Source organism: Ceratotherium simum, chromosome 1 (assembly GCF_057802395.1).
Source record: "Ceratotherium simum simum isolate JZ-2026a chromosome 1, ASM5780239v1, whole genome shotgun sequence".
NCBI classification, from domain to species: domain Eukaryota; kingdom Metazoa; phylum Chordata; class Mammalia; order Perissodactyla; family Rhinocerotidae; genus Ceratotherium; species Ceratotherium simum.
Window position 1 is genome coordinate 93,919,557 of NC_141900.1, and position 27,759 is coordinate 93,947,315.

The window sequence follows — 27,759 nt, forward strand, 5'->3', positions numbered from 1 at the left end:
ATATAGAGCAGATGGGTCAATATTAATCAGGACTCCACTCTTCTAAAGGGGCTTAGGAGGAAATAGGCCAATAAGGGATAAGGATCTGTCCTACTCTGATATAATAGCCTTAGGGGAGAGGGACCAGCCAGGAGGGAGGGAGTGGGGCATAGAGGAGTAGCACTATATCAGAAGGTCTTAGAAGACCTCATGGAGAATCTTAGAGAAGACCAGGACTCAGAAGTCCTGGTCATGGACTGAGGCTGCTCTTCTCCTGCGATGCTGTTACACACATCCTGGTCACATGAGGCCCTGAAACCCAGCTACTGCTCCAAATGCCTCTGACCAAGAGCCCGAATAGACCGTGGCCAGGAGGAGCCATGCCTGTGTCGGGGGAGAGGGAGAATCTCCCTCTGCCCTTTCCCTTAAGGTTCTTCTGGCTGGCCAAATAATCAACAAGACAGGTTAGCAGGAGAAAATAATACCAAGTTTAATAACATGTATACATGGGAGAAAGCAGGGACACTGTGTTTTTTAACACAATAGCAGAAATTCTCGTCTTAAATATCTTTTTCAGCCAATGACAAAGGAGGATTTTGGCGGTGGGGGGAGTCAGTTATAGGAGATTACCACTAAAGCACAGTAAACAAGAGTAAGGTTTATTATGTAGCTCAAGGCCTCACCTTCCATATTGACAAGTCACTAGAGATGAGCTCATCCCCCTCTCTTCTCCAAACAGAGAGGGAGATACCTTTACAAATGGAGATTTCCCTTATAAATGTAAATGATTGTCTGGCAACTCTTCGCAGGGTCATCCAGAGAATGTGGCCAGAGAGACAGAACTTCTGATAAGAGGGGCTTGTTGGTGCCTTTCCTATTGTAACATTTACCCTACGTTATCTTTACAGCCATCATGATAGATCTGTTCCAGGAAGGAGCTACCATGTCAAATTCTTTAGGCAGTTAGTGGGGGAGGTCAAATGTCCTCAGAGAAAACAACCAAGGTAAAGAGATAGATTTCAGGGTGGCCAAATCTTGATCTCCCACAGTCCTGCCTTTGAAACTATAAGTTTCACAATCTTTTTGAAACTTAAAGAAGTTTTATAGTCCAGAAGCTGAGTTGGTAGATTGTTTTATCTCACTGAACACATTTCTTAGTCTTGATAATAGATCAGTTCAATTAAGTTTATTTTGGAAGATGGTGATGCAGGTGGGCTCTCAAGGTTACGCCTAATTGTGGAAGCAAGCAATCAAGTATTTAATAGAAGCATTTCTGTGTAAACGAAAGAAAAACAAGGTTAATGGTTAGAGTAAGTTGTAAAGCAGTTTTTGAGTTCAGAGGACAGCCAGTGAAGAAGAATTTTAGATGTCAGCGTCAAAGTATCTTTTGCAGTTTAAAATGTCTCTGATGATGTCATCAAATAATCTCTTAAGTTTGTATCAAGTCCATCAGCTTTAGTTTGTAAGGCTTCAGGAAAAAGGGCAGGTTCAGTTTTTAGTGATTTCAAATGAAAATGATGGAAAAAATCAAAAACGTTAGTTTGGACATCTTTAGCCAGATATTTTAGGAGACTAGAAGAAATCAGGGTCCAGTCCCGTCAACAGATATAAAACAAAAACCTCAAAAGACAATTAACAAAACTAGGATCTAATATCCACAAATGTATACTATAGTTTTTACTGAAACATAATTTTTTTTTTCTAAAATCACCCTCATTTTTATCAAAGATAGCCAAATTAAAACTAACTAGTTTGCAAAATAAGTCTAGTTTCAATAGAGTTGGCCCAATTATTTACATAAGTACAGCAAGAATAGCAATTGATCACATAGGCTCTTTTAAATCTGCTTTGCTGGAACTTTTTATAAGGAATCTCAGATTGAACTTCAAAGGCCTCTCGAGGCCAGGAAAGCCAAGCCAAGGATTTTGTCATCAGACGTTGCCTGTAATACCTATAGATTTGGGTGAATTTCTCTCTTCCGAGGTTTCCCCAAAATATTTGGAGGTTCCTTGTACCTGCCAGATAAGTGACATTTTTTATTTATCCTGGTAAGTGCTGCTTGGAACATAAAGGTACCAGGCCAATATTTCCACGTGGCTTTATTCCATAAAGTCTAATCTTCATTCCTCAAGAGCTGTATGGTTATATTGTAAATATGATGTTCTAGTCACAACTTTGGTAATAGACCCAGTGTTTTCAATTGTGTCCTGTTATAAGGAGAACAGATTCTTATTGAACTTATGTAAATAACTATATTGCCATGAAAACAACAATACTCACTTACTAAGAGTTTCTAAATTCGAGGGATCAGATAGAGAGAAAAAGATAAATATTTCAATTTTACTCACAAAAATATCATTTATTAAATTGTTATAAGTCATAGCTAGCTCAGGAGAAAAGAGAAAAAGTTTTCCTTAAATCTGAAAAAACAAAACATTAAAAATTTAGCAATACTTTAAACGAAAAATCATAAAAATTATAATCATCTTTATCAGTACATTTAGTCCTTTGTAATCTATTCTCAATCCCAGTCTTTTTGTTAGCAGCTTCATGAAGTCAGTTTCTCCATCAGATTTCTGTAATTTCTTACCAAGTTCAGTTTTATGATCAGAAAGTTTGTCAGAAACCTGTATTCCAGTGTAAATATCAGAGTCCTTTCCATGAATTTTTCTGAAGTTGAAACATTTTGTAAAAACATTAGAGCAAAGAAATAAGTCTGTAAACAACAAGACTTCAAAATGGCAATTGACAAAAGAAATTTGGTTAATTTTGTGACGTACAACATTTTAAAATAATAACCAGAATTATGACTGATAATCAGGACAGATCAGAATTTTAGTAATGTTATACAATTTTAAAACGCCTATATCATTAACATTAACCCACAAAATACCACCTAAGCAGGCTTATCATCACTTGTCTCACAATGTTTTTTATGTAATTTACCATACTGAATGAGCCTAATAAGTTTAGTATCTTTCTCTTTATAGGTAGAGAGCAAATTTTTTTGTCTTCTTCCTTATAGGAAGAGAGCAAATTTCTTTGAGAAGTTTCAGGGCCCTTTGAAAATTCTCAAAGAAAAAAGTAAAAATAAAGTCTTTATTTAAGATATGAATTTTGGGGAGCTTGTCAAAATATAAAAAGTCAAAGCAAACAGAGCATTAACAGTCTAAAAAGCCTTAATAGAGAGACTTCAGTCTTTTGAACGTAGGAAATTATTTTAACAGGTTTTTTTTTTTTGGGTAGACTTACTCAAAGGTAAAGAACAATCTTTTATAACCTCTTTATCAAGTTTAAGCAAATTATCTTTTTACGAGAAATTTCAATTTTGCACCAGTTTACTTTTGTTATTAAAACTCATTTACTCGGGCTGGCTCCGTGGCTTAGCGGTTAAGTGCGTGCGCTCTGATGCTGGCAGCCGGGGTTCGGATCCCGGGCGCGCCCCAAGGCACCACTTCTCCGTCCAACACGAGGCCGAGTCCCACGTACAGCAACTAGAAGGATGTGAACCTACGACATACAACTATCTACTGGGGCTTTGGGGGGAAAAACATGAATAAATAGGGCCGGCCCCGTGGCTTGGTGGTTAAGTGAGCGCGCTCCACTGCTGGCGACCCGGGTTCGGATCCCGGGCTCGCACCGACGCGCTGCTTCTCCGGCCATGCTGAGGCCGCGTCCCACATACAGCAACTAGAAGGATGTGCAGCTACGACACACAACTATCTACTGGGGCTTTGGGGGAAAAAATAAATAAATAAAATCTTTAAAAAAAAAAAAAACATGAATAAATAAAATCTTTAAAACTCATTTACTTAATTAAATTCATTTCAATCTTAGCCAACTTGACCATGCAAAAACTCTTTTTTCAGAATTCCTCTTTCACAAACCTTCTATAACTTTCTTTTTACATTCAGAATTTGTCCCATGTCTTTTTTTTCTCTTCTAGTACTTGAGGACAAATTTATCTTTCTTAATCAACCAACAAAATATTTCCATTTTTTGTTTTTTCTTTATATATCTTACTTCCTTTGTACACAGACATATTTTTTTTAATTTTCAATTACATATACTAATTAGAAATTTTAACCTTTAGAAACTTCAATTTGTAAGTAAAAACTAAGTAAACCATTATAAACTTTCTTTTACATTAGTATCTTGTGGCTTGGAAAATTTATAAACACTTCATAACTTCTAGAAACATGTTACTTTATAGTACAATCTTTTAATAAAACACGTTTACCAATAGACCCAAAACACCTTTTAGTTTTTCTGTAATGAAAAGCCAAAAGTAGACAAACGTACATTTAGCAATCAATGTCTAATATTTTATCTTATTTGGAAATGATGATACTCAGAGAATTTTTATCATAAATTTTAGCAAAACTCTAAAAGTCACCAAAAAGAGTTTGGAAGCTGTAACCACCATAACATATAATTATTGTTTAAAGTTCATCCAACATTTATCTTTTTCACAACTATTTACTTGTTCCCAATAATTATTTAGATTGCCTATAAGACTTTATAAGACTTCAGATAAAATTAGCCATCATTTAAATTACTATTTTTGTTAACCAGTTCTGTAATAGAAATAACATCAGTTTTTTTTTTATAAAATTTCATGTAAATTTTATCACCTCTTATACCTTTAAACATAGTTATCATTAAGATTTTTATCAATAGGTCTTGGTCTTATAATTTTGGACCAGGGGAGCATTCTCAGTCAGACATTTTAAAACATACTCAGGCAAGGTTGATGTAACCTCTTTATATAAAATTAGCTCAAACATTCTAACCTTTATAATCTTATCAACACTTATACTTTTACATGTTTTCAATTTAATTGTAACCTGAGTCAAGGTCTTAAGGCTAGTCAAATTTTTTTCCTTTCTTTTTTTTTTGGCCTTTTCTTAGGTACCAAATAAATAATTATGTGAGAGCTCTCAAAACATTTTTTTCCCCCAATTTAGAAGTTTTTCTAATTCAAAGGATCCGTCGTCTGGTCATTGACGAGTAGGATCTTCATTTGTATATTTATTCCAATAGTGACTCGAACCAATAAGCCTTTTTAAGGAAAGACCCGGAGGTAACTTTCTACGCTTAGAATAAATCTACCATGGACGCAAGAGGCGTCCCTGGTGAGGGCGCAGATGATGTAGCCCCCATGATCTACAGAATTTACTCCCAAAGATATTCAGAAAAAGTAAAGACCTTCGTTGCACAGGCGGTAAGGATGGTGTAGTGAAAACGGTGTCTCTGGTCTCTCACAATAGTGTGGGACGCCTCCAGTCACAGACCCGCTAATCTGTGACACCGGGCGGGCGATAATGGAATGGGATTTTTCCAGCACTAACAAGCAACGATGGTTAAGACGACAAAAGCCCTTATGGACTGGGCCTTTTATGACAAACTCCCCTGAGAGCTTGGCACAGCCGGACAAAGAGACAGTTCGGAACCCCAGTCTACTCGACTGGCCACCAAGGTGCACCCCGGTAAATGCACCTTTCGTATGGTGGAGACCAAGGAGAATATTCTCACTGGTCACAAAGCCAAGTTTTTTCAGGACACAGAACAAGACAGAAGGAAAAACCTCATCCGGTTTTTTTGTTTTTTTTTTTCTGTGCACAATGACAGCTTTAGCCAAGCCTTAGGTCTCTTGGAGCCAGAATAATACCTAGAGGGGGAGGTGCCACGGGGTTGGGGACTGTGTGCTTTACAGAGTACCTCGTCGTTGCACGGACATTTTCTTGCAGTTGGCGGGGGACCTGTGTCATCTACCCCGTTCCGTGACCCAACTTATCCTGACACGGGAGTCTTCTGAAAGTGGCGAGCGCCCTAATGGCTCTTAACTGCTCGACCCACCCCCACCAAATTTGCGGCCTTTTTGACTTCCAAGATGCCCTTGGCAGTGGCCTTCACTTCATGTGCATAATAACCCACAGCAAAGTTTGTAGACGCTGGTCTGGTGAGACCTGCAAACTCATCAGTCTGTGGGGCCGGCCCAGACAGCAGGCTTATAGGGCCTATGCCTGCGTCTTACCCTATGGTATTTCCTTCTTATGACAAAAGACACAGACAAAAGAGAAAAATAGAGACTACCTCTGGGAGGAAAAGGGATCAAGATCATAACCAAGAGTACTCTACCAAATTTAAACCAAGAGTCACTAAAAGCCCAAGAAACTAGTTTCCCAAATATTTTCTCCTGCCAATCTAAATTTAGAAAGAGAAAAAAATTCTCACCATTTCCTTCCGCTGGACTCCGCAGATAGAGATTCCGGGAGGCTGACGTGGTAAGAAGTCTTACCTTTTTGCCGGCTTTCGTCAGGCGTTCCCGTATCTCATCATCTGCAGTAGTCCAGGGAGAAGGCAGGTCTTCCAGCCAGAGAAGGCAACTTGCCAGCCAGTGTGGCTCCTGGCGACTATGCCAAAACTGTCGGGGGAGAGGGAGAATCTCCCTCTGCCCTTTCCCTTAAGGTTCTTCTGGCTGGCCAAATAATCAACAAGACAGGTTAGCAGGAGAAAATAATACCAAGTTTAATAACATGTATACATGGGAGAAAGCAGGGACACTGCGTTTTTTAACACAATAGCAGAAATTCTCGTCTTAAATATCTTTTTCAGCCAATGACAAAGGAGGATTTTGGGGGTGGGGGGAGTCAGTTATAGGAGATTACCACTAAAGCACAGTAAACAAGAGTAAGGTTTATTATGTAGCTCAAGGCCTCACCTTCCATATTGACAAGTCACTAGAGATGAGCTCATCCCCCTCTCTTCTCCAAACAGAGAGGGAGATACCTTTACAAATGGAGATTTCCCTTATAAATGTAAATGATTGTCTGGCAACTCTTCGCAGGGTCATCCAGAGAATGTGGCCAGAGAGACAGAACTTCTGATAAGAGGGGCTTGTTGGTGCCTTTCCTATTGTAACATTTACCCTACGTTATCTTTACAGCCATCATGATAGATCTGTTCCAGGAAGGAGCTACCATGTCAAATTCTTTAGGCAGTTAGTGGAGGAGGTCAAATGTCCCTAGAGAAAACAACCAAGGTAAAGAGATAGATTTCAGGGTGGCCAAATCTTGATCTCCCACACCTGCCACTGTCAGTGTATCTATCCTCATGAGAAAGTCTTGGTCCACAAAACAGCCCATCCTAAGACTGGCGGGGGAGGGGCGGGGTTTGGTTACCACACTCAAACAAACAGTTCTCTTTTCCTTTGTGTGTATGAGCTAGGGAGGGGGCGGCCTGGTAAAAAGCTCTTCCTAGCTTGTGGGCTGGGAAGAACTGAAGCAGCCTACAAAACACTGAAAGAAGACCAGGAGCCATTTCACAACAACATCAAATGTGAATATGCAATAGACATACAATCTCCGTGGGCATAAATCTGGAGACGGACATCTAGGGGTTACCTATACAGACATCATAATTGTTGTTTGGAAGGGGAGTACAATGGCACCCTCTTTCTAATACAGATAACCACTAATAGAGAGGCACTTCCCTTATATGGGTGGTTTGGTTGATTTGGGGAGGTAAAAAATTTCTACATTTTCTTTTCACTTGCTAGAGGGCTGTTACGGAAGAAAAGACAGGGTTCCCAACATATTTGAAGATAAAAGATGCAGAGAGTTTCCAACACTGTTTAAGCCAAGGGGACCATGAAATGAAACCATACTAGAAAACAAATATGCAAAACAGAAGTGGAGACGTTCTGGTTGAAAGTAAAGGAGAGTTGATGATAAAACCCTACCGATTCATATCTACTTGTTTCTCGAAATATAGACTCTTAAAAATTTGGAGCCTTGGTGAGACTTTACAGATGAAGAAATGTGCTACACTGTGCTATTGGTTATTATAAAAGTAGAACTAGGACATGTCTTGCCTTTCTCTCTTTCTACACTAGACTGTCTCCTGAGAAGCCAAGGCTTTTGAGAGATGCACCAGAACTTGTCGCATGCTGTCTCCAGCTCACGTCATCCTTTTTCTTATACTATTTAGCTGAGCAGTGAGAGTCGGGGCTCTCTAGTGTTTGCTCTTGGTCTCCCTCTTAGTTATCTTTATCTCCCACCTGAAACCATTGTTGTGTTGATCACTTCTCTTATATTTTTCATTCTGTCTTGTGATCACTATCATTATAAATCTCAATATGGGGTTCTTAACATATTCTCACTCCAACTACAAATGGGGGAAATAGTGGTTTCGTAGTACGTCCCACTGTTTATGAAAGCCCTGGGCTGAGCTGTCACTCTTCTTTTCTCAAAATAGCAGATGGTAAATAACAAACCTTCATCAGTGCCACTGAAAGGATCTGGAAAGCTGTAATTACAACAGGTGTCCCCGGTGATTCTTATGCACAAAATGTTTGAGAACCATGTGTCTAATTTTTCTTTGAATAATACCACAGTTTTCTCCTCTCTTCCCAGCACTTCAATTTTTAAAATGACTATTGAACTCCCAGAACACAGAGACACAGATATTCATTTGCTCATAACCGAATGCCTACCAAAGGTAGATGAAAATTATTTTTGGAGTGTCCACCTCACAGGGTTCCTGCTCCCTTTCACACCCCTCCCTGAATGGACAACCCCAAGCTGTAGGTCATTGGAAGACTCTATGTGTCCAACAATGAGAGATGCAAACGATCTCCAAGGGGCACTTACCCCAGTGCTGCCCATGATCAGAAACAGGGCAATGTGGAAACGTCCAAATCCAATGGTCTCCACAGCCTCTTCCACGGTGAATGTCTTTGACTCTAACAAGAAAAGGCAAAGTGAAAGGAACAGTTTCTGTGGGGAGGGAAAGTGTGTGGATTACCGCTCACCCTGGAGGATGTTGGAAAACCAATTCATTACTATAAAATCTAGTGAATACACTGGGAAAGATTAAGCAGCAACTTGAAGACTAGAGACTTCTATGATCATCTTACGTTTCTTCTGTGGCTCTGGGGTCCCCAAGCTCAACTTCCGAAGGCTAATGGTGGTGACCGGTTCTGTCTGCTTGGTTGCCATGTTCTAAATGGTTCAAATTCCCTGCACAGCTTCCCTGCTGGAAGTAGGGGAGGGAAGAAGAAAAGAAATATAATTTGAGTGCATATTCTCCTTTAATCTCCTTTAATTTTCTTCACAGAAAATCTTTGAAGTAAGTATTATAGTTTATTACCATTTTACATATGAGGAACTTGAAACATGGAGAGGTTAAATGGTCAAATGAGACAATTGGGCCCTGGTGGCTAGTAATCAACCCTGAGCAAGCCCTTGACAATTTGACCAATAGCGTCCTCTGACTGGGAGTGAAGATGGCCTTTGATACAGAGAGAGAATTACAATAGCCAGCACTCTACATTCCCATAGATCCTGTGGTTTACAGTGTAACCATGTATTATAGTGTGCTTTCCCATATTTCATTTTCATTCAATTCTGCCAGAAACTCATGGAGCACTTGTTTTTATCCCCTTTTTTGTATCTAACCCTAAAAAGGATTCTTAACCCTAAAAATCAAAAGAAAAAGAAAGCAAAGAAAGCTGAGTGTGCAGTTAGTGAAATTTCTTTCAAATGACTTTGACACAGTAATTTAACTCTATGTACCTAGTGGGATAAATAGAAATTCTAATCTGTTCTCAGTAATCATATTGTTAGTAAAAACATTGGTATCATTGTCTTGATACTAGTACATATTGTAGGATAAAGCAAATAAGTAATTATGTTAATATTATTAGGAACAAAGATTTTCAGTGTGAGAAAAAAGGATATAAGAATCAAAGTTATGTAAAAAACTTATAATCCTTGGGCCGGCTCCGTGGCTTGGCGGTTAAGTGCGCGCGCTCTGGTGCTGGCGGCCCGGGTTCGGATCCCGGGCGCGCCCCGAGGCACCACTTCTCCGTCCAACGCGAGGCCGAGTCCCACGTACAGCAACTAGAAGGATGTGAACCTATGACATACAACTGTCTACTGGGGCTTTGGGGGGAAAAAAATGAATAAATAAAATCTTTAAAAAAAAAAAAAAAAAAACAAAACAAAAAAAAAAAAAAAACTTATAATCCTAATTTTGAATTGGAAATATCAATGTGAATTCATTATGTATATGTATATATATGAAGAAGAAAAATGATTGCAAAGAATTGAAACACATCAAAGCCATCAAAATCGATTGTTCACAGGATTACTAAAATGAAGATCTCATTGACCATCTTTGGAGAATAGTAAGAAACCAACTCATTTTGAAAACTAGTAAATATCTTGCCTTTCTTGTACAAATTGTCTGTATTTCAGGGTAACCAAACAGTTGATGAAAGAAAAGTATTCTCTAAATTCAGCTAATACATGCAGAAAGAAGGATGGAATTAAATTATCACAATTTTGCAACTCCTAAAGAAATAATGGATCTTGGGACCAGCCCGGTGGTGCAAGCAGTTAAGTGCGAGCGCTCGGCTATGGTGGCCTGGGGTTCGCAGGTTCGGATCCCGGGCGAGCACCGACGCTCCGCTGGTCAAGCCATACTGTGGCCACGTCCCATATAAAGTAGAGGAAGATGGGCATGGATGTTAGCCCAGGGTCAATCTTCCTTAGCAAAAAAACAAAGAGAGAGAGAGAGGAGGATTGGCATCAGATGTTAGCTCAGGGCTGATCTTCCTGATGAAAGAAAAAAAAGAAATAACGGATCTAGGCAATGATCACCAATGGCTGGTAAACTATTAGGTGAAAGTCTGATGGAGAACTTTACTAAGAGATGGATAAGACTGATAACACCTAAACCCATTGAAAAATCCTAATGCAACTAAAAGAGAGACAATCAGATATCATGTGGCTCCTGAAGAAATGCAATAGGCTGGAAGTATACACCTATGATATAGTCTTGTAAAAAGAAATTGAACCTGAAACTGACCAAGCGTCTCTAACTACCTGTTTATACAGGGGATGAAGAAACATGTTAAACTACACCATGTGGATGCAATAAGCAAAATCCAGAATGTGGGAATTTCTACAGGATAAATGACCCAACTTCTTTAATAAATAAATGGCAAGGAAAAAAAGAGGAAAGGAGAGCATATAGACTAAAAGAAAAGAGACAAATCAACCAAATAAATTAGTTGATCTTGTTTGAATCCTCGTTCAAAAAAGCCAACTGTAAAAACAAGAACAAAGAGAATGAGACGAAAAAGAGATGAGAGAAAATCAGAGAAATCTAAGCTAGTTTGGAAGTTCGATGATATTAAGGAATTACTGAGGACATCATTAGGTGTGACAATGAATTGATCTCTATGGAAGAAAAAAGAGTCTTTATACTTTAGATATACATACTTTAATATTTACGGATGAAACAACATGATGTCTGGGATTCGTTTTGAAATAACTCAATAGTAGGGTGGGAAAAGGGTGCATAAGTAGTAGACGGGTGTATGGATGAAAAAAGCATGGCCTTATGTTGAAATTTATTGAAGGAGGATGGTGGGGACATAGGGGTTTCATTTTACTATCCTCTGCTTTTGAGGATGTGTAACGCTTTTCAAAACAAATAGTTCAAAAAATAAGGTTCTGAAATTCTTAAATGACTTTTCCATTGTCAGACCACTAGAAAGTAGCAGAGTCAGGACTCAAAGGTCTCCTTTTCCCAGAAGACAAAAACAGCCCAGAGCAGCTGCCCAGCAGCACATCAAGTCGTTAATGTTTGCTAAGTGCCAGCTCTGTGTCCTGTGTTGTGCGGGCTCCTGTGGAGAGGAGGAGGGTCTGACATGTTCCCTGCCCTAAGAAGTTTTTAATCTAGCTGGGGACACCAAAGATACACAGAGAAACAACTATACTGTAACACAGATACTATTTGTTTTCTTAAAACATTGTCACAGAGACACAAATATTCCCAGATGGGAGATAGATCAATAACCCTCAGAAATAAGTCCATGAAATCCTCTTTCCCACGGGAGACCATGAAAAGGACAAAAAGCTCTTATTTTCAGAGTGGAAAAAGTGAAAATTGGTCTCTCAGCCCAGCTGAGGGCCTAAAATTCATGAAGACAGACTGTTCTAGAACTTCTATTGCTCCCTTTTCAGATATTGTCCAAACACCCTTTGGAGTGTTTTGTGTGTGTGTGTGTGTGTGTGTGTGAGGAAGATCAGCCCTGAGCTAACATCCGTGCCCGTCTCCCTCCATTTTTTGTGAGACGCCACCACAGCATGGCCTGACAAGCGGTGCGTCGGTGTGTGCCCAGGATCCAGCAGCAGGGCGTGCACTTAACTGCTAGGCCACGGGGCTGGCCCCAAGGAGGAGTCTTCTTCATCTGATAACTTTTTAAATAAAGTAGTTAGGAGAAAAATCACCTTCTCTTGATTATGAAAAGGACTTCAGTACACATTAAAAATTGCCTATAACTGAACATCATGTTTCTAGATGGGAAGATGAACTATTAACATAGATTTAACTTAATCAAAATATGAAAACAAGATCATTCAGTGAGAATTAGATAGCGGTGATGGTTGCATAATGTAATGAATGTACTAAAAATCACTGAATTATACACTTTAAAATGATGAATTTTGTTGTATGTAAATTACATCAATTTTTTTCCTAAAAAATAGTAATGCAAATCATGGCAGCAGACTTAAAAACCAAAAATGATTCTGGCCATTTGTCATGTTAGAGAACAAAACAACTTAGTCTGGTGGGAAAATAATTTTTTTAAATCCCAGTAAGTTCATCTTAAATTCAGCTACAACTAAAATGCTCAACAATAAGCTCAATCTTCAGTCAACACTTAATCTCTTCAATCAGTCGAGTTTTATAACTTCTCATAACAATCTAATCATGTTTTATGATTTTAACAATCATAAAGCCTTCCGTTCTGAAGGAGTGATAAGACTATCTCCAGCAAGTCTCCTTGCTTTTTGTATTGAGTGGCAAGAAAAGAAACCCAGATCTGCCACTTACTATGGAGCAGAACAAGTTTTAATTTCAAGTGAGTGTGTGTGTTTTCATCTGAGTAGGTAGCTCTATGGGTCATAATTATCCTACATACTCCTCTTATCAACAAAGAGAAGTGATTCATCACAGAGAGCTTGGCCAAAGGTGTTACCTTCAAGATAACTACGTCACAGTTTCTCTTGGATTAAAGTGAAGGAAGTAAAAATTATATTAAAAATTAAAAAGTTACTACCTTAGAGACAGGCACCTCCACGCCCTAAGGATTCCTGGTATAGGGGGGAACGTTTATCGATCCTGACTGACTCTATTCATGAAAGACCCACCCTAAACTGTTCGGGGAAGAATTGAGAACAAGAGAGTGCTCCAGAGGGATAAGTTTGGGAGGGTCGGGGTGGAGGGGGTCCAGATGGGAACGCGTGTGTGTAACCTGATAATCGCTTTGCGCCATAGCAATTCGCGCCATAAAATGTAACTGTTTAAATGTTTTAAATTAGCCAATCATGTAAGACTGCGCCAACCTTTTCCCGCTTTGTGCTCCCAAACCCTATATAAGAATTTGCCCTTTAAGGTCCGGGGTCGACTCCTCTGTCTCCTGCGAGAGATACGTGTCGACCCGGAGCTCCGCTTAATAAACCTCTTGCGTTTGCATCAAGCTCGGTCTTCTGTGTCTGTGGGTCCGCGCCTTCCCGAGACTGGAGTTGGGGTTTCCTTTTTGGGATCCTACAAAAGCTGATCCCGGAAAGGGAGATTCACATTCGAGATTTCATATTTTCCTCGACTAAAAAAGAGACTCATATTATTTTGTTTCCATAATATGAAGAAAACTAAAGCGTGGCATGGTTTTAGGCAGTTGATGAGATAAAGAAAAGAGAATTCCTTTCCGTCATGACATTGGACCTTTAGAGAAATAAATGTAATCTTATAAATGTAAATAAACATAATAACGCTCGTTCCTAGAGTAAGTAATATCTACATGGTCATAAAAAATAAAAATATTTACATGGCTCTTTATTCATTTACAGGTTTCAGTCAGCATTTGCATAAAACACGCAGACTTGACTGTGGTTCCAGAACTGAATGGAAATGTTAATACCCTTGACAATGAGACAGTAAAATTGTACACGACAAAGATGAGAGGTGGAAGTCAGCGAGGAAAGACGGAGGGATGGGCAGGCAGCGCACCAACAGGATCAGTATAAAAACTCCAGCCATAAGTATTGTCAATACAAATAATCCATAATCAATCTATAAATCAAACTGGGGTGACTTTATCATGAGCCAATCCTAAAGGCCATGTAGCCCAGGAGAGAACCTCCACTAAGGAGGGAAGCGCTCTGAGGAAGCAGGATGTGCAGAGTGGTGATATAGCATCTCAGAACAAGGAACATACTTCACATACGACGGGAATGTCTCTTTTACTGCAGTCACGAGATGCTTTGCTGCACAGCAGGTCAGTGGTCACAAGGTGAGCACAGCAGGTCAGTAACTGATCCTTAGTTGCTGGGAAGAAATGCTTATCCTTAAAGAAATGCTGATATGGGGGGAGGCAACATCCCTATCTTTAAAGGCATCATTCTTGGCTTTGGGACATTGTAAGTGTTTAAAGCAGATGTACAGTGCATGTTCGACAGGCCACAGCAGGCCTTTCTGGAAAAACAAGGTCAGGCCGAATCAGCTTTAAAACAAATGGCTTCCTCCTACCTCCAATATATCTTGTTTTTCATGTATTCATCAGTATACTACTTATAACTACAAAAATAACTGAGAGAATAATTAAAAATAAGAGTAAGAAAAAGAACAAGAACTATATAATAATTACGTAAAATAAAAATATGTAGCCCAAAACTGAACATTTTATATTTTACGTAGATATATGAAAATTCAATTACAGTGACTACCTGTGGGGCAAAGGAATGGGAACTTGGAATGTGGGTGAAAGAGAATGAATAAATACGTGTGTACAAACCTGCACATAAGAGACATGACGGTGTGCCAGGCCAGCCAGTGAGGTGTGCAGTGGGGTGCTGGAGCCAGCTCCCACCAGCTGTTGAGAACCAGTTGTGCACATTTTTCCCAACTCTGTATCCAGTAACGTCACACTGGTAATTTAAGATCGGCCATGGTGGGAATATTTACACTATGGAAATTAGCCAACACTACAAATGAAGGCATCTATTTTTTTTTCTGAGGTCCTGTTAGTAAACGTTTACCAGCACCACACCACTGCCCCAAAGCCCAATTCTTCCTTCCTTACCGGAGATTCTCAACCCCAAGAAGGAGGGCGTGTGGAGCAACACAGGTGGTTTGAAAATTTTTGCCAGGTGATTCTGATACAATGAGCCCCACCTAGGCCCCACCTGAAAACCATTATGCTATACCTAGTCCCCACCTGAAAACCATTATTCTATGCCTTTCAAATAGTTTGTGTCAATTTGGCAATGCATCGAAAGCCTTAAAAACTAATTTCCTCTAAACTAGTAATTCTAGTTCTAGGAATTTGCCCTTAGGAAATATGTAAATATGGAAAATGCCTTCTATACAAACAAGTTTATCTAAGTCTATTTTAACAATGACAAATGGAAAACAACCTAAATGTAAAGAGGGAATGGGTATGTAAACTAATATACATCCTGCATTTAAAATTATATTTATGCAGAGTTTTTAATAACACAAAAAACACTTCTATTATTGGCTTTAAAAAAAGATATTTATAAAATATTGGGACATTGGCAAAGAGGAAATTATGACATAAATCATCATCTTTCATAGTGAGTAATGGATTGATACTGCTAAGTAGATAAATCAAGAAATAAAGTATAATTATGTTGTTTTGACTCTAAAGGTAATCACCAGAGAAAGTAAAAACAAATAATTGAAAGAAATTTTTCTGGGGATGGGGAAAGTCAAGGCAGGAGGTTGTTTATTCCTGTTATAAACCCATCTGACAATTTGATTTCTTGCCATGTGTACTTATTACTTCAATTTAAAAATTATAAATATAAATAAATGTAAACAAAAACCAGAATATCTGAAACATATGTGTTTAACAAAAACTCTTGAGGTCAGGAAGAAAATGACAGAGGGGTCAGGACATGATGGACCAACGCAAAAGAATAAATACAGTGGCTGATAAATCTATGAAATTATGTTCAACCTAACTTGTTACCATGCCTTCAAATTAAAATGAGTTATCATTTTCCTCTATAAGATTTGCAAAAATCTTAAAGATTGATTATACCCAGTGTAAGGGAAACAGGCACTGAAGCTATTGATGGGAGTGTACATGCCTTAGCCTTTCTAGAAGGCAATTAGGCAAAGACGAAATGATGTTAGTTAGGCAATTTCACTCCTAGGATTCATCCTGATGAGGTAGTCAAAGGTGGACAAAGATACAGGTGTAAGAAAGGCCACCACACTTTTCTTTTAACAACAATAACAAAAGAATTGGTTACAACCTAACTGCCCACCAGTAGAGAAGTGGCTAAACGAATAATAAGATATTCCTGTAACAGTGCCATTTAAAAGCTCTTGAGTGAAAGTCTATATAGTGTTAAAAAGCATTTTCCAATATGCATGTATATATAATGTATATGTATCCATAATGTATATGTATGTATATAATGATCCCAATTTTTTAAAGTTCAGTTTAATACATACCTACATAGAGATTTCAGGGGAGATGTTGTCCAAAACTGTGTTTTGTCTTTCAACAAATATTTGTGGAGCACTATTACTATATCAGACAACAAAATATGATGAAAAGGGTTCCTGCCCCCAAAGAGCTTACAGTCCAGTGGGGAATAAAGGCCCATTTTCAAGTGGGAACAAGTGGTCTCAGAGTTACGGGGAGGCTACTCTGTCGACACAAGGTCTAACTGGCCCTCTCTAACTGGTCCCTTACCAGTCCTGAGACCTGGGGAGGCTGCTGCAGGTGCGTCTCAATGGAGACCTGAAGGACAATGAGGGGCTGGCCAGGAGAAGGGGAGGAAAGAATTACCTGTGGCAGGGAGAATTTAGGTTGTTTTTTCCTTTCTTTCTTCTTTGTACTTTTCTGCAGAGTTTGAAATTTTAGAAAGGCTATTTCTTTTACCATAAAAATTCTTTTTGGAAAAAATGAACCAATGTGCAGTTGCTCACAATGCTCCCTAGGTCGCTGTCCCAGGCGGGCCTGGGGCACCTGCCCCCACCTGCCCTCATCACTGGCCGTGACCTATGGGCCAGCGGTGGGTGCTTGACCCAGAGACGATCAAATCATTGGCCAGAAGTCCTCGAGGTGGCCTGTCACAGGAGGCCCTGTCGATAGTGGGGGTGGTTGCACAACATTGTGCAACTAAATCGTACAACTAAATGCCACTGAATTTTCCACTTTAAAATTGGTACAATGATAAATTTTATGTTGTGTGCATTTTAGCACAATTTCAAAAATTAAAAGAAGAAAAACTATTTGCAAATATATATACATATTTTATATATACATGCACTCAGTAAATATCTGTAGTAGATATAAACCACAAATTACAAGAAAAAAATTAAGATCTTCATAGATTAACATGCCAATTATATGAACAAGCAATTCACAAGAGGATATATAAATTGTAAACAAAACTAGAAAATTGTTCATCTGTAATAACTGACAAAATTACAGTAATAAATAATCTTTAGGTATCATTTTATACCTACTAAATTAACAAACATAAGAAGGAAAGAAGGAAGAAAAGACAGTGGGAGGGAGAGAAGAAGGAAGGAAGGGAGTGAAGAAGTGGGAGGGAGGGAGAGAAGTCAGTAGTCATAGTGAGACTGAGATTGAACTGATTCCCTCTCTTCTAGCTCAGTTTTCTCATCTGAAAATAAAAATAATACTAGCCACCTGTGGGAGAAATAGCTTGCAGCCTTCACAGTAATGAGTCTTCCCTGGTACCTTGTTGAGGAGGATGGCAGCTGAGGTGTAGGTGAGGGTTGTTGCGGGGGCTTCTGAGAAAGCCCTCCTTTGCCCCTCTTCCTCTCCCTCCTGACTCCTCCCTGGATCAGAGACCTGATGGCTGGTGCTTCAGCAGGCGTCGTGGGTCATGACAGAAATGTGAAGACAGAGACTTTGGGTTCAGTCTGGCAGAGCAGAAGCTAGAAAGAGCCTGGGACCTTGTATGTGGAGCTCTCATACAGCCTCGGGCTGCTTATCTCCAGATGCCACTTACATGGGAAAAAAATAAAGCTCTCTCTTGTTTAAGACACTGTTATTTCTGGTCTCTGGTACTTGCAGTTGTGTGCAATTCTTTTTTTTTTTTTTTAGGCTAGTCAAGTGAAGAGTGGAGTGGAGAAGGAACAAAGAAATCTGTGACTGGCTGTGACGGATTGTAAACACCACGGCACTCAGACCTACCAGGTGTATGCAATTCTTGACTGGTGAACTTCCTCTTAAGTGTGCTATGAGGATTAAAGGAGACGGTGTTTGTATAATATGGCATAGTGCCCCGTGCAACATAAGCTTTCATGGTAGTACTGTTTCTCATCTCTGAATAAAGGTACCAACTAAATTTCTAAAATTTCACCATAATCACAAATCAAATACACTCAGGCTAAGTTTTTAAGTATCTTTGGAGTTATCAAATGTTTATCTCTTCAAAGGCATTTCTTACTAATATCCTGCTAACATTAGAACACCTTGGGCTCAAATGAAAAACTAACCAAATGGAAAAAAAGTTACTTGTTTTCTGAAATGGATGGATTTTATTTCAAGGGTAAACTTAAGTGCTGTTAGGAAACTCTCACCTGTGCTACATGCCTATAAGAACTCAGACCAGATAAATCCAACCAGACATATAACACCTCTATCCATCCAAACCAGAACCTCATCTTACTTATGAAAGGCGCAACAAAATGAATAATTTTCACTAAAAATGCTCCTGTTGTTCTACATTGCTTTACATTGCAAAATCAGTATATTTTAGAGGAAGAAAAACCTTCCAAACTTCAGTTTGGATTGGCCTAGTTGGTGCAGGGGTGAGGTGGGGGTGGAGAAAAGGGATGACAGTGATGTGTGACTCACTCTAACTGCACTCAGAGGAGCAAGACTGGCCTTTGCCCAGCCACCAACGCAGTGTTCAGTGTCACCGACTGCAACATTAACCTTTCTAACGCCCAGCCCTTGAAGATGGCCAAGGCCTGGGTGGGTTCCCAATGTCAGGGGAGGTTGCCAAAGGACGGAAGAAACAAATGTACAAGTTACCTGTGTGGGAGATCAAGATTTGGCCACCCTGAAATCTATCTCTTTACCTTGGTTGTTTTCTCTGAGGACATTTGACCTCCCCCACTAACTGCCTAAAGAATTTGACATGGTGGCTCCTTCCTGGAACAGATCTATCATGATGGCTGTAAAGATAACGTAGGGTAAATGTTACAATAGGAAAGGCACCAACACGCCCCTCTTATCAGAAGTTCTGTCTCTCTGGCCACATTCTCTGGATGACCCTGCGAAGAGTTGCCAGACAATCATTTACATTTATAAGGGAAATCTCCATTTGTAAAGGTATCTCCCTCTCTGTTTGGAGAAGAGAGGGGGATGAGCTCATTGCTAGTGACTTATCAATGTGGAAGGTGAGGCCTTGAGCTACATAATAAACCTTACTCTTGTTTACTGTGCTTTAGTGGTAATCTCCTGTAACTGACTCCCCCCACCCCCAAAATCCTCCTTTGTCATTGGCTGAAAAAGATATTTAAGACGAGAATTTCTGCTATTGTGTTGAGAAACGCAGTGTCCCTGCTTTCTCCCATGTATACATGTTATTAAACTTGGTATTATTTTCTCCTGCTAACCTGTCTTGTTGATTATTTGGCCAGCCAGAAGAACCTTAAGGGAAAGGGCAGAGGGAGATTCTCCCTCTTCCCCCGACACCTGCAACAGAAAAAGTTCTCGTTCCTGCCCTATTAGGTTATACAGGGTCTTCAACAATAGGATTCCTTTGATGGGAACACAGAGGTGGGGGGCACAGAGGTGTTGATAGGTTATCAGGATTTTGGAATTTACATCTGTGCATTGTAAAGGGGCTTATGTTCCAAGTCATTAAGAGGACACTCAAACACTAACTCCAAGTTAGTAGATATGGAAAGTATTTGCTTAGTATTTTCTAGAGTTTCAGCCAAAAGTTTCATAAAGAAAAGTTTTCATAAAGAAGACAAAACGTTTCACAGAGATGGATGTGAGGAACGTTACTGAAAGATAGGGCTTGTAATCTCGACTCTGAAATGGAATGTTGGAAAAGCTGAGTTGGCATCTTCTGTTCTTCGGTTCCCTAAGTCATTCTAAATCCCTTCTAACCTAGGAAGAGGACAATGGATGGATAGATGGATCGATCAGTCAGACCAATTCAGGAAAATAGGGAATAACGTGAGGAAGAATGCTTCACATCCCTCACCTTCCTTAAAAACGACAATGGGAAAGTAAACCATGAACTACCTTCAAAAAATCTAATAAGAACTGACATACTGAGATTTACTCAGAAACTCAAAGGCTCGGATGGAGTTCAAGCTTCATTAAAACAAATTCTAACGGACTGATGGACATTTTATTCTATTGCATTTTCCTATACTGAATTTTTTAGCCAGAAATAATTGGGCCACCGTAGAGCTTTTCAAAATGGAACTTGTGTGTGTGTGTGTGTGAGATGTAATTTGTTTTGCAATATCATCAGTAAGAAGAAGGAAATTTTCATATTCCATTTGCCTTCAGCCAAGCACTAATGGTCAATCGCCCACCCCCCAGAGCAGGAAAAATACACCCAGATCCATGTTGCCTGTCTGAGTTTCTTACCTCTGCATATTTCTGGGAAAGCTTTCCAGTTTCAGGCTTTTCGTTCCCCCTTACAACAGCCAACAGCCAAATCTCACACAGAAGTTGGACCACTGATAGCCTCTTGGGGCTTCTGGACTTACCTTCCCAAGAATCCTGGCCCCTGGTCTCTTCCTCCCCTTTCAGCTCAGTTCTATGAACAGGATTCTTTAAGGAACAACCCTGCATCCTGAGCAAGTGAGTGACATCCAGGTCACACCCCTTTCTCAGCAGCCCTTCACCCCATCCCTTTTTAAAGGGGAAATTACACCTCTCATTGAGACACCAAGAGGCTGCCAAACACTGGGAGAATCTAATATGTTGTTCTCAGGAAGGCCGGGGGATTTCTGAAAGAGGAGGGGTCTAGGCAAGGGGCAGAGGGAAGTTTTGCCCTTTCAAACCTTTCCTCACAGCCACCACCATTTAGAGTTGAAGGGCAAAAGGCTGGGGATGCATGAAGGCAGAGCATACTGTTGAGAAGGGCAGTAAGGAGCTGAGAACCTTGAAACTGTCAGTGACCTTGGTGGCATTAGGATGTGTGGACCTACAACCACCATTCACACACTGCTTTAGCCTGTTCTTTCCTTCGGGCAATGTCATTGACTGAGTACCACGTCCATGCCTGGTGTTTTCCTACCCGCTTCCACAACCCAGAGAGGTGGAGATCACTAGCCCCATTTTGGCAATGAGGGGAACAACTCCCATTCCTGCCCGAGGGCACACATGATAAAGTGTCAGAGTTAGAACTCAATGGTATATGTCTTCTGATGCCAACTATCATTCTTGGGCTAACCTATTTTAATCATTAAATGAATATTTGTTGAGCATCTAATTGTGCCTTAAATTGTTCTGGACAAGTCATGACATTGATGTGGAAGGTGACGTGGGAGATCAAGATTTGACCATCCTAAAATATATCTCTTTACCTTGGTTGTTTTCTCTGAGGGATATTTGACCTCCCCCACTAACTGCCTAAAGAATTTGACATGGTGGCTCCTTCCTGGAACAGATCTATCATGATGGCTGTAAAGATAAGGTAGGATAAATGTTACAATAGGAAAGGCACCAACACGCCCATCTTATCAGAAGTTCTGTCTCTCTGGCCACATTCTCTGGATGGCCCTGTGAGGAGTTGCCAGACAATCATTTACATTTATAAGGGAAATCTCCATTTGTAAAGGTGTCTCCCTCTCTGTTTTGGGAAGGGGGGGATGGCCTCATTTCTAGAGGCTTATCAATGTGAAAGGTGAGGCCTTAAATCTGCATAATAACCTTACTCTTGTTTACTGTGCTTTAGTGGTAATCTCCTGTAACTGACTCCCCCCACCCCCAACATCCTCCTTTGTCATTGGCTGAACATGGTATTTAAGATGAGAATTTCTGCTATTGTGTTGAGAAATGCAGTGTCCCTGCTTTCTCCCATGTATACATGTTATTAAACTTGGTATTATTTTCTCCTGCTAACCTGTCTTGTTAATTATTTGGCCAGCCATAAGAACCTTAAAGGAAAGGGCAGAGGAGGATTCTCCCTCTTCCCCCACAGTGACATAGAAGCTTCCTTGGGTATGAGCAATATCACTTCCATGAGCACCAGCCAACCCCACTACACGGAGGGGCAGATGGGGCTGAAAAAACAGAGACCTGTCCAAAAGGCAAGTTTGAATTTGGTCAGATCTTTGGGAATCTTATTTAGCTCTAGACACTACATGGAAGTGCTTCGTAAATTATAAAGCACTGTACTGATGTTAGTTAAACTTAATTCTGCCAGTGTAGTGACCACAGAGGTCATAATTAACCTGGATAAAGGTCATTCAGACTAAATAGTCAATGGAACATATCTTATTCTACACCTGGCTCTTAAGAGTTTGCCAATCCATGTGCCCTACAAAATGACTGGGGCCGACTGACCCAGAGAGTATTAGGGCAGACTGTCTGGCAGTCTCCTTTCTGGCAAGCCATTTTCCAGCACTTGCCCAAGCCCACAAATCTCTTTCTCCAGTTACTCCAGCACAGTGTGTGCATGGAGAGTAAACAAAGTCACTGATGATGTCATGTGCCACACTTCATTCCTCAGGATTTAACAATGCAGAGAGCCATGCTGGGGCCAACCCTCCAGCCCAACAGAGAACATTATCCATTCTTCCTCACCTGGAGTGAAAATTCGTGAGAAAGTTCCTAATCTTGTAAAGCTTAGCCCCAGACAAGGAAAAAGGCGTTTGAGGAAGCAGGAACTGAAGGAATAAAACCAACATAATCCTCCTCTGGGATTAGTCTGTGTAACTCTACTGTTTAGCTTTGGCCTGTAATTATCAATACTAAATTTCATGGAATAATTTTGAATAAAGACATCGCAAAGAAAGAGTGAATGGCCCAGAAGTTTATTTTCTTAAATATAATACTTAATTGCAAGAAAACATTCGTTTCGCACCCTCCCCGCCCATTTCTCAATCATTGTAGTAATTGACAATTAAGACCCCACACGAGGTTGAAATGACTTGCCAATGCGGTTCCTGTGTGACATGGCTAAGTCATATCAAATCCCAAGGCTTATAAGTATATAATGCAGAGCTTGCTACCTCCAGTTAGCCAAGAACAATCATTCCATTGACCGCCTTGCACAGGCCGACATTAGAGACGAGACTGAACTTCTTTCACTGACACAAAGACCGCAGCAGAAGGCGGCGGCCGCCGCTGGACCTGCAGCTACTCCTCGGCTGTCCCATCCAGGATGCGTTTAAAGGAGAATGGACAAAACTTGTAACCAGCCCCGACGTAGAACTTGTTCTGGAACTCCACCCTGTTGTTGGGGGGCAAGAAAAAGTGGGATTAAACATGTAAGCTAGAGGCTGGCAGCTGGAAGGAAGAAGCAGAGCATCTGTACAATCAAGCACAGAGTGAGAAAGGCGTGCCAGGGGAGGCACCCAGGCTGCCACGGAGCCCTGCGGCTTTTTAAACCCTTCTCTCCCTCCCTCTTACACCTTCCCCTTCCCCTCCCGCCCCACTGCCTCCAGGCCTCTGCTAGCGGCCTCATAGATCACAGCATAAAGGCTCTCCCCTCAGCGCCCCACAAACGAAGAAGCCCTGACAGTGCAGCAATGTCTGACGAGCTAGGAGGAGAGAGTGCTCCACGGGTTATACACGGTTTTACATTTCCATCCTGATCTTAAATTGCGGGGCTTACACTACTGCAGAACCACCAGCACCGTGACTTATATTTTCATAACTTATAGAACAGATACCATGCATCCTTGTTTGTGTTCTATTCTGTTGCAGAGCTCATTTCCTTAATGACACTGGAAGAAATGGTGCTATAACCTGAGGCAGGGGATGCTGTGATTCTCTCAACTCAATATGTGGAGTGTGGAAACTTTTCTTTAGGAACAATGGCCACAGAGGGAGCGAGAGCATCAGTGAAGCTGAAGACGGTCTGTGTGGTTTCAGGGCACGCGTGGCACACTCGAAACTCGTGGTTGAAAAGGCACTTGGGAGAAAAGCAGAAGCCTAAACAAATGTTTCCATGTTTGTAAACGTAGTGACAGCCGACAGTCTCTGGACACATCTGAGAACGTCAAAGGCCTCCTGCGAGCGCCCTCCTCCCCGTGGGCACCCTCCTTGTTTCCACTTTCTGGAGAGTTTAGTTGCCTGTTCTACTGATGTAACTCTTGTGCTCAGCACGAAGGGCCACACATCCCACATTCGCTCAGCTGCCGTCTGTGAGCCTATTTCAGATCTGTCCCCTTATCAATACTTGGAGATGTCCCTTAAACGAACACTTAAAAGAGAAGGAGTAAACGGGAACTAACATTTTATAGGGCAGCCATTATATATGTATACATGTGTGCATATATTACATCATTTAATATTACACCAACAGGTGACCTTCCCTAGAGCCCCCAGAGCCTCTAGAGCACCATCCTTACCAGTGCAGTCGCAGGGCGTGCAGGAAAGCAGAGAGGCCCTCCATGATCAGGAGGATGGCTACTGTCAGGACAGCAAATACGGCAAAGATGATAAAGACCCCAATGAGTCCTCCCCAGCCTCGAATGCGAAGGCCAATGTCCATCACCATGGTCCAGAGCACTTCAGACAGTTCTGTAAGATGCAGAGAAACATTCTCAACCAGAGGGCTTATCTAGCAAATGCAGATTATTTCTATACTACAATCCTGGATCTGCACACCCTATGATTCAGCAGCTCCACTTCCAGGTGGAGAATGTGGGCACGTGTGCTCTAGTGTACCTGCACGAGATTGTCTACACAGCTTTGTTCACAATGGAGGAGTTTCCACAAGAAGACAAATATATGGTGGCATGTTATTCATCAATGAAAGTAGGCAAACTATAGTTACCAGGAGCAATGTAAATAAATCTGAGTAACATAATGTTACACCAAAGAAGCAAAACACAAAAGAACACATGTAATATGATTTGATATGGACTGAGTGTGTCTCCCCCACCCCCCAAATTCTTAAGTTGAAGCCCCAACCCTCAAAGTGATGGTATGTGGAGATGGGGCCTTTGGGAGGTAATTAGGGTTAGATGAGGTCACAAGGGTGGGGCTCCCATGATGGGATTAGTGCCCTTATGAAAGGGACACCAGGGAGCTCACTCATGCACACTCTCTCTCTCCCTTTCAGGAAGATACTGTCATTACGTTGTTGGGTTGAGGCTTGAGGCCCCCCAACTAAAAGGTTACAATGACCTGGCCCAGAGAGACAAAGGCCTGTGACTTGCAAGTGGCCAGGGGGACATGATGAGAGCAGAGACACAGGGGAGCACAGGAGGAGGACCTGTGCTTGCTCTGTGCCCCCCACCCGAGTTCTGGCTTTCTGCCTGCTGGAGCAACGCGAGGTCCTTCACCAGTGGGAACAGCTTTACTCATCTGCTCCTACTCTTACCCGTCCTCTCCGCTGTAAGTTGGGATAGATTCTTTGCCTCTATATTTAACTAAATTATCAAAATAAAAAATGAAAGCAATTTGAACCATGCTGTGCTGCAGAACTCAGGTGGCTTCTCTGACCCACAGCCTTTAGACAAGTAAAATCACACAGAACTTCCCTGAGAGCGGCTTTCCTCTGCTCCCGCTCCCCACAGGTAGTGGTCTAATAACCACGGCCCTTCAGTGGAAGCCACATCATGAGAGCCTCACCATGGCCCTGTGGGAAGGCATGCATTTAATTCCAGTGTTTTCCTCTTGCCTTCCTTCTCCCCCATCTTGGTGATTTTGAAGCCTGTGTTAAAACAAAACCTCCCTCAGCTTGGGTCTCAGCCGGCACTGATGAACACAGATGTGATAAATCGTAAACTTCTATTGTTTTAAGCTGCCAAGATCTGGGGATGTCTAACATATTCTAGCGTAGCCTGACTAACACAGCAGGCCAACTGCTAAAACCACAAACAAAAGTCAAAGCACACACAGGTTAGGCTGCTCACCTAAGTTACTCAGCTAAAAGTGGTGGCACAGGAAGTAGAAATTAAATCAGTATTTTTATTTTTTTCACTCTACCAAATTACCTCTTCAAGCAAGTTTGTTGGTATGGAGTGGAGGGTATCTATGGGAGCTATACCTTGCAGGAACTTCCAGAAAGACCCAATGGGTGGACCATGCCAGGCAGCTGTGAGCCATATGCGTTTTCTGGAGTCAAATTATGCCCTCAATGGGCATAGGCTGGCTAGAGGGTACCCCAACATCCAGTGTCAAACTCTGGCCCAGGCACTGAAAATGCCAAAACTCCTTCTCTCCTATCTAGACTCCGCCCCACTGTGACTTGAATCCTCCAAACCATGGCTGAGGTTGGAGCTGAAGGCTGACATCAACACCACTGACCACACGAAGCTCAGAGATCCACTTAAGGTCCCTGGATAACCGCTTCTCATGAGTGCATATCAACACACAGGTAATGGATGCAGGCACTTGTGGGTATCTGAGTGCAGGCACTTGCAGGCTGGATGTATGTATGCATCTAAGCATCTCTGTGCACATGGAAGAGTGTGTGTGTGTGTGTGTGTGTGTGTGTGTGTGTGCGCGTGCGCGCGCGCACACGTGAGTTTATGCAAGGAAATGAACACAGCCTAAGCAGTGAAGACTAATGCTGAGCACTTGCATTTCTGCTATAAATCAATAATCAGGCTCACTTTCGTTACACTGCTTTCTATCCATTCAGCACACACCTTGGCCTGGCTTCTCTGTTCTAAATATTATGCGCAGTGCTGGGAATGCAGAGATAAAAGTCAGGGTCCTTGCCTTCCAGGAGCTCACAGTCTAGTAAGGAGACAGGCTCGTCAAGACAGAATTACAAGGTGCTAGGATGGGGCATTCCCAGAACCCAGGGAAGGGCACCTTCCAGACCGGGGGCTAGGGAGGAAGACTTCCAGGGGAGGTGCCATCTGAGCTGAGCTCTGAATGAGAAATTAGATATCAGGTGGGGAGAGAGTTAAAGAAGGGAGGAATATTTCAGGCAAAGGAGCTGCAGGCAAACATACAGAGGGGCCCAGAGAGCGTGGTATCTTCAGGAACCTCAATGCACTTCCTCGTGGCCACTGCACGTGAAATGGGTGGGTACAGGGGTGCCAGCGGGGCACTGAGGGAAATACCAAGAGACTAGACTGGAGAGGCAGGCAGAGATCAAGAGGCATCTTACAAAGTAAGTTGGTGAGTCAGGCTTCCAGACTTAAGTCAACCCCAGGGCTTGAATCGTTACCAAAATTGGATTCTTGGGCCTGGCCCAACCCTGGACAGCTGTGAACTCACCAAGGTGGGGAGCAACCCCTGTGGGTCAGCTCAATGGGCAGCCAACTGGCTCACCTCCGCCAGTGCTCATAATCAAGGCAGGCCTTCTCTCAAAACTGAAAAATGACCCCCTCTCCTCCAAGATGTCCTAATGCTAAGAACCCATAAATATGTCACATTATATGGCAAAAAGGGCTTTTTGCAGATGAGATTAAGTCAAGAATGCTGAGATAAGGACATTATCCTGGATTATCCAGTTGGGCCCAAAGTAACCACAAGGGTCCTTATAAGAGGAAGGCAGGAAAGTCAGAATCAGAGCAAAA

General features: G+C 41.4%; 2 protein-coding genes across 7 annotated transcripts in view; both read right to left on the reverse strand.

The window, feature by feature from the left end:
• Positions 1 to 20,921, reverse strand: part of SVOPL (SVOP like) — a 77,009-nt gene extending 56,088 nt beyond the window's left edge. For all 3 annotated transcript variants that reach the window (XM_087431398.1, XM_004430711.3, XM_087431394.1), the window contains exons 1-3: positions 20,812 to 20,921; positions 8,900 to 9,018; positions 8,634 to 8,725 (exon numbers count right to left, since the gene is read on the reverse strand). In XM_087431398.1, coding sequence (XP_087287524.1) covers positions 8,634 to 8,725; positions 8,900 to 8,981 — 174 coding nt within the window. In that variant the 5' untranslated portion in view covers positions 8,982 to 9,018; positions 20,812 to 20,921. The remainder of the gene's footprint in view (positions 1 to 8,633; positions 8,726 to 8,899; positions 9,019 to 20,811) is intronic.
• Positions 20,922 to 23,064: 2,143 nt separating this feature from the next.
• The window catches only part of ATP6V0A4 (ATPase H+ transporting V0 subunit a4), a 72,768-nt gene continuing 68,073 nt past the window's right edge, over positions 23,065 to 27,759 (reverse strand). For all 4 annotated transcript variants that reach the window (XM_087431432.1, XM_087431421.1, XM_087431426.1 and 1 more), the window contains 2 exons: positions 24,628 to 24,799; positions 23,065 to 23,504 (listed from right to left, as the gene is read on the reverse strand). In XM_087431432.1, coding sequence (XP_087287558.1) covers positions 23,411 to 23,504; positions 24,628 to 24,799 — 266 coding nt within the window. In that variant the 3' untranslated portion in view covers positions 23,065 to 23,410. The remainder of the gene's footprint in view (positions 23,505 to 24,627; positions 24,800 to 27,759) is intronic.